Below are 11,536 nucleotides of genomic sequence, written 5' to 3' on the forward strand. Positions count from 1 at the left end.
TGGCAGAGTGGTCATTTGTAGTGAGCAGATCACTGAACGCTTGAAGGCGAGTGCACATTTCTGGCATGTGTAAAAAGGTTCAGAATGATGTGTTTGAAAGCATCCATTTATTATCACCTGATACAGCCTCATTCCGTCAGTGTAGCGCACACACACTCAAGGGTTTTGGGTGTCATTGAAAGCAGTAGTGTGTGTGGCCCCTCCCCAAGTGTTGAATGCCACAAAGGAGGCATGTGGAAATGCTTGTTTTCCGGCTGAGTAGGTAGGACTGGGACTGTGTGGACCAATGTAAAAGATTGTTAGGCCTTTTATAGGTGTAAGATTCCTAAATCTCCACCTTGAGTCCTAGCTGGACCGCACTAGTAGGTTGTCTCATTGTATTGACATCATAAATATTTGATACAAATTCTCTTGTATGACTTGCTTTCAGAGCACAGAAAGAGCTCTGTTGGGATCTGAGAGGAGGCCAGTTCTCCAAGGACTGAATTGATTGCCCAGTGTGCCAAGGGTCCCTCAGTGGGAATGTGCACAGTAGCTTGGAGTTTACACAACATCACTAGTGGATTTCATCCCAATCCAGAAAGAGCTTTTTGACTCAAACGGAGGGTCAGTGATCAGGGCGTAGTCAGCCTTTTCTTGGAGCGTTTGCCGCAGCAGTGTCAGTGGGGGCCTGTGAGCACAGACAGACGTCCTGCGGCTCTCAGACTGACACAGAAAGTGTCAGCGTGTTTGCTGCAGTATTCTGTTCTGGCCGTGTAAGCTGGGTTTTCCAGCAGATAACTTATGTTGGAGTCTTGTTGTGGCCTGTACGATAAGCACTTGACTCAAATATCAATTTGAACTGCCAGTTCGGCAGTTCAAACTCACCGGCTGCCCCTTGGAAACCCTATACAGGGTTGCTATGAGTCCAAACCGGCTCTAAGTCACGTAACAACAATAGCAACGTAACGTTTTGAGATTTGATTTGATTTTCACACCTAGATACCTTTAAATGTTAGTGATTCTTTGGGAGAGACAAGAGAAACTCTAGTCGGCATTGCCTCTCATCCTTTACTGTTTGCAACCCAGCATTTGGCAGAGTGTTTGCTACACTCGATCCTGGCGGAACTCAGTGCTCAGAAGACATCCTCGGAGCACAGTTACCTGCACGCCCTCTGCAGAGTGTACGTGGGTGTCTGTCGGCAGCTTGGAGACCTGGAAAGAGCTCGTCTGTTTTGCTACAGCATACTGAAAGAAGGTAGGTGTGGACTGTGACCGTTATCTGCTGCTTTTGACCCAGGTGGTGCAGTGAGTTCAGAGAAGTCTGCGGTTCAAACCCAGCATTCACTCGGCAGGAGAAACATGAGGCTGTCTGCTTCCGTATAGATTTAAAGCCTTGGAGAGCCCCGGGTGGTGGGCAGCTCTACTCTGTCCTTCTGGGTTGGAGTCAACTCTAGGACACTGGGTTTCCTGGTCTGTTTTTGTTCTACTTTGCCTCACTTTTGTCCAATTCGAGAGTCTCCACTGGTTTGTCAGAGAGCCTCATATGACTGTGTGTTTGCATCATCCCCGTGGAGCCGCTTTAGGGTCTGGTGGTGTTAATTGTCATCTAGTTGGTGACATAGGAGGGAGATGTTGGACTGTGATTTTTAGCAGTTCACCAGGCCTTTCTTCCACAGAGACACTGGCTGAGTTCAAACAGCCGGCCTTTAGGTTCGTGCAAACCGTTTGTGCCTCCCAGGCTCCTCAGGATCTGATGTGGTCGATAAGAAGTATTATGGAAATGCAGCATCTGATGTCGTCAGATAGGAAGTATTATAGGAAGTATTATGGGAATGATCCTAAAGTCACTGGAAAACCAAGCTGTGATCACGAGGCGGACGGCCAGGGCCTGTGAGCTGAAGGAACAAACTCAGGAAATGTCGAGGGTCTGAGGGAGAGCAAGAGGTGATGTGTGGGGCCTGAGGTATTCACGCCTCATCCTTCCCTTTACTGCTCTTCTCCACACCTGCCAGAGATCGCATCAGGAGTCCGTGAAAGGCCACTGAGACGGAGTTGACTCTTGTACTCTAGACTCCTCGAGACTGCAGGCATTTGCTAGGTTTCTCATTACCTTATGGGGCTTATCAATCAGGCTAGTTGTGTGCACTCCTCACCTCAAGTGTGAAGGAGGCTGCCTGCTCCACGGCTCCGCTTACCCTGCTCTGTAGGGAGCAGGCTGACATAGGCTTCCATGTTGGAGACTGCATGATGCTGCCGTGCCTGTCTGGGGGCACTGTGTGACTGAGAGTCCCACGTAGGTCATTGTAGACCCCCAAGGTGGGGTGGGCATACAGCTGCCGTGAGTGCTGAGGTCCTGGTGAGATTCTTATTCTTCCTCAGAAATAAGAAAGCTCCTTCTTACCTCAACCCTTTCTGACCTGGCTTTGTCATGGTTCACTCTGTATGTCACATGGTGGCAGTGGCCTTGTGTGACTCCTAGTGACCCTGTGTAGGGCTTCTGAGGGCTGTGAATCTTTACGAGAGCAGAAAGCCTCGTCTTTGCCACATGGAGCGACTGGTGGATTTGAACTGCTGACCTTGCAGTTAGCAGGCCAGCTCGTAATCCACTGTGTTACCAGGGCTCCTTTAAGTACCTCTTAGTTATTCTGTATTCTTGACTCTACTCAGTTTTCTTGAGTATCACTCCTGTGTCAGAGTACCCATTGTCTTTCTTTGACTCTAACATGTAAACTTCATGAGGACAGGACTTCTGCTTTCTCTTGTTCGCCTCATTCCTCAGAAGCACAGGTCCCAGGCACATGCCCGTCTGTTGAACGAGTGAGTAACACAGCAGAGGAAGGCGGTGAACTAGTCTGAGGACCAGGGCACGCTTTCCTGTCCACGTGCCTGTGAGCGGAGCTGTGGAGATGCCGCAGGCTTTCAGGGCCTCAGGAGAACAGCTTCTCTTGTACATAGAATTCTTCTGAGTTGAACTGACTTGCTGGCATCTCACTGTAGCAACAACATGCTAAAAGTGACCATTGAACAAAGGAAATTAAAAAATGTCACTGAAAGTAGTTGAAAGGGAGGGACCGTTACTTAGATACACTGTCGTAAGATATGTGTCCAACCTTGCAGCGAACACTATCGCTCAGTGATTGCAGACAGTCTCCACACTAGGAGAGATGTAACCTGCGCCTGGTGGGGGACTCAGCCTTGCTGAGATGTCAGTCCTTCCTAACTCTCCTGTCGGTTCAGTGGCGATCCATTCCGGAGCCTAGCAGCCTTTTTATAGACTTTGATAACCTGATTTGCAATTTATGTGGGCACACAAATGGTCAGAATGACTAAAGCAGTTTTTTTTTAAAAAAAGTATAATAGTATAAAATTCCAGCTATCGAATGTATGGAGCAGCGTCCCGAGACCAGAAATGCCTGGTCAGTCGATGTTTTTGACTAAGGTGCCAGGAAGGAATGTAGATGCAGGATTGTCCCTTCAGCAAACGGTGCTCGTCTTGTCACATGCCACACAGAAGAATTAAGTTGAAATTGATGGTGGAATTCATCATTTAAAAGCAGAATCTGTAACACTTTTCAGAAGAGAAACTTCACCATCTCACCACATAGATGCGTTAGAGCTTACAGAAACTTTGGCCGTCAGAGGACGCCATGATTCATTGGGGTTTATCAGCATTTAGAATGTGCATTCTTCCAAAGACACCATGAAGAAAATTCAAAGGGAGAGGGAGTCAGTCTTCTCAGTACACACGCCTGATGAAGGAAGCGTAGCCAGACTGCATTAGTGATTTCTAGCTCAATGAAAGAAAGCCAGCCAGGTCTAAAGAAATGGGCAACAGATTTTAACAGACAGCTCACACAAGGGAGAATACCAGTGACCGGTACTGAACCCAAACCCAGCCCACTGTCTGAGACACTATCACTCATAGACACCCTGTAGGGGAGGGGACAGTTGTTCCTTGGGGTTTTTCAGACAGCCTCATCTTTCTTTGACGGAACAGCTGGTGAATTTGAACTGCTGACTGTGTAGTAGCCCAGCGTTTAACCCACAGCGCCAGCAGAACTCCTTGCACACACTGTTGTAAAGTGACCTTGAGTCAGTCCCTACTCACAGTGACCCTGTATAGAGTTTCCAAGGAGTGGCTGGTGGATTTGAACTGCCGACCTTGTGGTTTGCAGTCCAGTGCTGATCCTACAGCCCCACACCAGGAGTCCTTGCACCCACTGGTAGTAAGAGGTGAGCGGTGGTGAGGCGTGGAGCACCATGAGTTCTGGCACACCGCTGAGACACTGTGGACTGGAGTCACTCAGATACCCAGTGCACAGTTTTCTTATCAAACGAAGACATCATTTGTCTTATGTCACGGCAGTCCCACAGAAAGTTGTATCCACACAGACTAGTTCACAAGTCCTGATAGCTTCTTACTCTTTATAGTGCATCTGTAAGGACCAAACTGATTTTGCCTACCTAGAAACTGCTTGACTAAACTCTAGTCAGGCTCAGGAAAGCATTTTAAATAGACAAGGCCTCCGTTATTAGTTCCCTCCAGAGGCAAGGTCAATCTCCATTCTGTACATTAGCCTGAACACGTACTCTAGCTCCAAGAATATGATTTATGCATAAATAGCCAGGCAGCTCAAGGCCAGAGGCCAGATGTTTTCCTTTACCCTAGCCTAAGAACAAAGACCACCAGTCCTGACCAATTAAACTGTAACATCTCATAGTTTGCCAATTGTTAACCAATCCAAAGATTGTAAAGCTGAGAAACCTGAGCTGTTTGAAAATTCTATAAAAACCCTGCAGACAATGAATTCGGGGCTCTTTCCCTATTCCGAAATGTCGGATAAGGTTAGAGACCTGGCTCGAGCTTGATTAAACAACCCTTATGTATTTGCATCGGTACACGGCTCCTGGGTGGTCTTTGGGGACCCTGAATTCTGGGCATAACACATCCCTGGCAGGATATGGCCTGTGGGTGGAAAACGTGACGTGTCCCAACAGTTGACTCCAACTCAGCAGTAGACAGGCCCTGAATGTGGACTCTGGGACCACTCTGCCAGCAGGTAGACTGGAGGCCCAGTGGACCAACCCTAACCTGTGACGACGCTCAGGATGTGACCGCTGGTCACAGTGATGCTGAGCACGTGGGGGGACTCGTTCAGATCCACCAAACCATTGGCTGATGGCACTGAAACTCTGCCTTCATTGTTTTGTTGAGGCCATTCCAAAAACCACCACTTATCCCACAACTCCACACCAGGACTCCATGCTGTTCTTAGATTGCTAATCAAAGATCAACTGTAGAATGTGATTAGGCCCTTGCAGCCACAAGATCACTGCCCAGAATCTGGAATGTTACCTGTCTTCAGTCAGAGACCCTGTGCTGTGCAAGGGGTCCCACCTGCGTAAGGGCACGAAGGGGCTTCTGAGCAGAGGGCTGGGTGGGGATGTTTCCCTTTGACTTATTTCTCTTTATTGCTATTTCCATACAAATCCATCTGACCATCTGGAGACATGCGTGTTCATGCATTACTTATGTTAGTAGTGTAGTGACAGCGTGCAGAAGGGCAGGCGGGTCATAAATGTAGTCAATTCTGGAATGGCTGTAGGCAGGGCCTCTGGGCTGTGATTCACATGCCTTCCAGCTGTGACCGGTCATAATGACGCTAATGCGCATAACGTATTCTTAGTCTGTGATGTAGTCACTCCATCACACAGAAAGGCGTGTCATTTTATTTTCTCTCTCGTAGATTTCCCCGAGTCTGACAAACTGACTTTGTTTATTGCAAACATGTGGCACGACATATTTATCTCCCAATCAGTGATTAATAAAGCGATGCAGTTAGTTGCCCGGCAACGAGCTAAAGGAGAGGTCCTGAACTGTCTACGAGCGTTTCTCAACTGGGAGAAGGTGAGCTGTCATTTTCTTTCCTAGAATACTTCAGGAGCTGGCGTAAATGTTACTCGCTTTTGTGTATTTCATGGACATTTTAAAGTGATTATTCACTGTGTTATGTTCCTTTAAAGATCATTTTAGCCTAGGTTTATGCATTTTGTTCATTAAGGATGCGTGAGACGCACCAAGATGAATGGTAGGCCTGTGTGCTTTAATGAAGTGTGTCTGTACACTCCTCTCTGCCCCTGGTGAAATCCACACATGTGCATATGTGCATATGAATGTCCAATAAAAGACTAGGAGAAGGTGCAAGTGTTCTGCTTTTATAATAAAGATTGTATTGGACTGGTGCTGTGGGATAAATGCTGGGCTCTCACAAGGTCAGCAGTTCAAATTCACCAGCTGTTCACTGAACTGTCTCTACCTAGTGACAGGATAGTGTGACCTCAGAGGAGTGTCAGAGAAGCAGCAGCAGCCAGGGAACAAAGAGCCAGAGCAGTAGGCTTCCAGCCTGCGGACAGGAAGGGAAGGAGGCTCACTTGTGGAGTGAGGTGCCTCCCGGTAGTTAACTGCAGAGCGAGGTGTGTTGACCCGCTGTACTAAATTTGAGCACCTTTGGACTGCGGCTTATAATGGAGCATATGGCCCTTTGGGGCATTTGTCAGCAGCCATAAAAGTGCTTTGCAACATTGCTAGAGCAGGGCAGAGACCAAGGACCTCAGGACCGAGAGGCCAAAGACAGAGAGAGTTCTGCTGCAGGCATGGCTGGGAAGAAGCTGTCCTGACCACAGCTGTCCTAACCCTCTCACTTCTCTAATAAACCCCGTAACTGTGAGGGGGGCATCTGAGTTCTGTGTGATGGTTGCAGTGAATTTTCATACCCAATAGAGAAGTAACCAGTGCTGTGGGGGAAGGATGGTTGGTGTCCGATTGGTACAGGAAGGTGGAGCTATGTGTGATCCTTGTCTCATGGCAGTCAAGTGGCTGATGGTGATTCTCCTCCATTCTCCTGTCAAGTCAAAGAGGCCAGGCGTCACCAGCCTCCGTGTCTTTTTGACAGAACAATGTGCTGGGCATTTCTCAAACTGAAGTCACTAAGAAAAATTCAAGCCTAGAGTTGCAATGCTGATGCATTCTGTGAGCAAAATAATGAAAAACACAGAACGCGTCAAATGAAAATGAACGGAATACACAGAATCAGTGTACCAGAAGGAACTAGTCAGTGCTCCACCATTTCCAGAGGTTGTGTATGATGAAGAACCAGCGGTACTAATGGAGGAAGTCCGAACTGTACTGAAGGTGTTATCAGAACACAGGTCTACAGGAGTTGGCAGACTGTAAATTGTAATCTTTAACAAACTGATGCAGCACTGGAGGTACTCATTCATGTCTGCCGAGAAATTTAGAAGACAGCTGCTTGGCCAACCAACTAGAAAAGATCCTTATCTCTGCTCATTCCAAAGATAGCGATAGGCAGGATTTAGAAACTGAAACAAGAATTAAAATATTACCACGGGTAAGTAAGTAAAAGTATGCTGAAGATAATTGAAAAACAACTATGGCAGTGTACGAATGGATGGTCAGAAATTCAAGAACACTTAATTGTGCTCATGTGGAATCTGTATCTAGATAAAGAGGCAGTTGTTCAGACAGAACAAGGGAAAACTATGGTTTAAAAATGGGTGTGTGTGTCAGGGTTGAATCCTTTCACCATGCTTAGTCTGTATGCTGAGTGAATAATCCACTAATCTGGAGTGGACGAAGGCTCATTAGCAGCTTGTGATATGCAGGTGACCTAGCCTTGCTTGCTGAAAATGAAAGCTTGAAGTATTTACTAATGAAGACCAAAGACTTTAGCACCTTCACCTAAAACCAGACTCCTCGCCCTGGACCAGTGAGCAACGTCATGATAAATGGAGAAAAGATTGAAGTTGTCAAGGAGTTCACTTTACTTGGATCTACAATGTCTGTGGAAGCAGCAGGCAATAAATGGAACAATGCAGTTTGTTGGACAAATCTGCAAAAGTCCATTTTTACGTTTTAAGGGGCATAGTCATCACTTTGACGACTGAAGTGCACCTGACCCAGGCCATGGCCTTTCCAGTTGCCTCATTTGTTGTTGTTGTTATGTGCCGCGGAGTAGGTTCCGACTCATAGCGACCCTGTACAGGGTTTCCGAGGCTGTAAATCTTTACGGGAGCAGAAAGCCTCATCTTTCTCCCGTGGAACAGCTGGTAGTTTCAAACTGCCGACCTTGAGGTTAACAGCCCGATTCGTAACCACTACGCTACCAGAGCTCTTTAGTTGCCTCATATTCATGTGAAAACAATTGATTTGGAAATCTAAGATGATTTCTTATAACAAAATCAGGAAAAAAATTATGAAAATTGGTTTTCAACGTAGAATACTTAGGCCAGTACTTCCAGATCAGTAGGAAAATTTACTCTAGAGGACAGATGTATTGGTTTACCTATATTTATTGTTACACGAAATTAACTGCCAGTTATTTCAGGCATAAGAAAAGATGGAAAGAGCTGTTCAGTTTCAATAACAATCCAATGTCATTTAAGACATCAGAAAGAAAAAAAAGGTATGGTATTCACTGACATGTTGAGATGTAACAACTTTTACGTAGTGAAGTAGATTTCTGTGATGTATCTAAAGAGTAATATTCTGTAGGTTCTTTAGAATTTAGAGAAATCTTGGAATAAAGATGAAAACCCATGATATTTCTAAACTAGAAAATAGAAGGAAAGTTATGACGCCTCCTGCTGCTGGCTAACGAGCAGTATGCGTTGTCCCCAGTGGTGGATTGCTCACTGATTTCCAGATTGATTCCCGAATAGGAAGTCTTCCTGTGGCATCGTTGGCAGCATTTCTGCATGTTGTTGTCTTCAGTGTGGTGTGGCGTGGTACCTGAGTTTCTCCCAGTGGAGTTATTAAAATCTGGAAAGGTCTTTTAAGTCTAGAAATTCCAAAATTTATGATCTTAAAAGCTTTTAAAATAGCTCTCTTATTTAACAGTGTTAAAAATTGAGCATCAACTTAAGCCAAAGTTATCATTTCTATGCATAAAAGGCCTTTCCAGATTCTAATAATTCCACTGGGAGCAACTCAGGGACCATATCTCACCACATCACACACTGAATGGTGTAAAATCAATCATGTATTTAAACCATTTATGTCTGAAATAACTGTGCACCAAGGTTGTATTCTTTCACCATTGTTTCACACATTCTGTATGCTGAACACATAATTTAAGAAGCTGGATTACATGACGAAAAAGGTGGCATCAGGGTTGGAGGAAGACTCATTAACAACCTGTGATATGCATATGATACAACCTTGTTTGCTGAATCTGAAGAAGACTTGAAGTACTTACAGTTGAAGATCAAAAATCACAGCCTTTGGTATGGGGTGCACCTCAATGGAAAGTAAAAAAAATCCCCACCACTGGACCAATAAATTACAACAAGATAAAAGGAGAAAAGATTGAAGTTGTCAAAGCCTCCAATGTCTTGCATCGACACTCATGGAAACAGCAGTCAAGACACCAAACGACAGATCGCGTTAGATAAATCTGCTGCACAGGAACTTTTTAAAGTGTTGAAGAACAAGGATGCCAGTTTGAGGACTAAGGTGCGCCTGACCCAAGCCACATTATTTTCAGTAACCTCATGTACATGTGAAAGCTGGACAGTGAATAAGGAAGACCGTAGAAGAATCGATGCATTTGAGTTATGGTGTTGGAGAATACTGAAAGTGCCGTGGACTGCCAAAAGCACCAACAGAGCTGTGTTGGAAGAAGTACAGCCAGAGTGCTTCTTGGAGACCAGGATGGCCAGACTTTGTCTCTCATACTTTGGACCTATTATCAGGAAGGAGCAGTCCCAGATGAAGGTCATCATGCTTAGTAAAGTGGTGGGTTGAAGAAGAAGAAGACTCCCCCCAGTGAGATGGATTGGCACAGTGACAGCAGCAATGGACTCCAGTTTGTAGCACTGATTGTGAGATTGGTGCCCTACCGGGCATTGTTTCATTGTGTTGGACATAAGATCTATATGAAGGAGCTCTGGTAGCGTAGTGGTTACGAACCGGGCTGCGAAGCGCAAGGTCAGCAGTTCGAAGCGACCGGCTGTTCTGAAGAAGAAAGATGAGGCTTTCTGCTCCCATAAACATTTACAGCCTCAGAAACCCTGTACAGGGTCGCTATGAGTCGGAACTGACTCCACGGTACTTAACAACAACAAAGGTCTGTTTGAGTTGTAACCGACTTGATTGTTAAGTGCCGTCGAGTTGGTTACAACCCTGTATAGGGTTTCTGAGGAGTAGCTGGTAGGTTTGAATCACTGACCTTGCCTTGCAGTCTAGCAGCGCATTATCCTGCAGTGCCACACCAGGACATAAGGACACATCAGGTAAATTACAAAGGTAACAGCTAAAAATAACATTAGCTTTAAAAATAACTTTGATTGGCATTCTGTGAAAGCCTACATTCTAACACATTAAAATTCACTAAACAGTCCTGTTTACAAATTTCAAATATTTAATTTTTTTAAACTTTTTAAAGTAAATCATACATTTAAGATGTATTTCTGCAAAACACTTCAGACTAGACTTTCGGATCTAATAAGCACAATGTTTCTAACTATTTCTACCACTCTTGAATGTATGTGGTCCCATGTAAAGTGTGTACTATCAGAAGCAGTAAATGTTTAGTCATTGTCTATGAACTTCCCTGCACTTTCTTTACACACTGAAGTCCTGGTGTGGCTCTGTAGGGTAAGCATTTGACTGATAATCACAAGATCAGCAATTCCAATCCACCAGCCAGTCTTCAGAACCTTAGACAGGGTCACTGTGAGTTGGAACCGACTTGACGGCATTTCGCAGCAGCTGACACACCTGAGGGACCCTGGTGGCACAGTGGTAAAGCACTTGGCTGCCTGCCTCAAGGTCAGCGATTGGAACGCACCAGCCACTGTGCCAGCCTCGCCATGGGAGAAACGCTATGGGAGAAAGCTCTGCGCCTGTGCAAACAACAGCCTGGGGAGCCCGGGGGCGTTTGCCTGCTCTGGGCTCTGGGCTCCCTCTGAGTCGGGCTGGTCTCCATGGCATCAGGTTTCCTCTTTGGGCTTTGGTTCTAGAAGCCTGATTACAGTCATGATTCTCAGAAGTGTAATCCCAACTGCACCGAACCCGAGTCTTCTGTCCTTCACAACAGTATAAACTACACGCATGCATGTCGCATGTTCCCTCATGCTCACCAGTCCCGGAGAATTGGTGTCTTATATATATTTCTGGAAGAGTTCGTAATAGGGCCTTCAGTTTCCTCCTCATGTATACATTTAGTTTTATACCTTCTAGAGAAAAAACTATATGGAAGATAAAAGCTGTTTTATGAAGAAGTTCACAAAGTTGCTTCCCTATCCAAAGAAATCTCATTGCTCTTGAGTTGTAATTTATATACTCGAACCATTTCACGAAATGCTGGTGGGAGTGTAAACAGTCCAGCCAGTCTAGAAGATACTTGGAAAATGAGCTACAATCTGAGCCAGGACCCAGCCGCTGCACCCCGATGGACAGACCAACGAGGAGTGAAATGGACTCTAAGCCCTGCAACTTCTGATACAACCACACGTCATCGAGGTTAGAATGCAC

At 45.6% G+C, this 11,536-nt stretch overlaps 1 protein-coding gene across 1 annotated transcript in view; it reads left to right on the forward strand.

Moving 5' to 3' along the window:
- Positions 1 to 11,536, forward strand: part of KIAA0947 (KIAA0947 ortholog) — a 51,303-nt gene that overhangs the window by 33,882 nt on the left and 5,885 nt on the right. Inside the window, exons 15-16 of the mRNA XM_006874966.1 lie at positions 1,069 to 1,237; positions 5,730 to 5,890. Coding sequence (XP_006875028.1) covers positions 1,069 to 1,237; positions 5,730 to 5,890 — 330 coding nt within the window. The remainder of the gene's footprint in view (positions 1 to 1,068; positions 1,238 to 5,729; positions 5,891 to 11,536) is intronic.

Source organism: Chrysochloris asiatica, unplaced genomic scaffold, assembly GCF_000296735.1.
Source record: "Chrysochloris asiatica unplaced genomic scaffold, ChrAsi1.0 scaffold00307, whole genome shotgun sequence".
NCBI lineage: Eukaryota > Metazoa > Chordata > Mammalia > Afrosoricida > Chrysochloridae > Chrysochloris > Chrysochloris asiatica.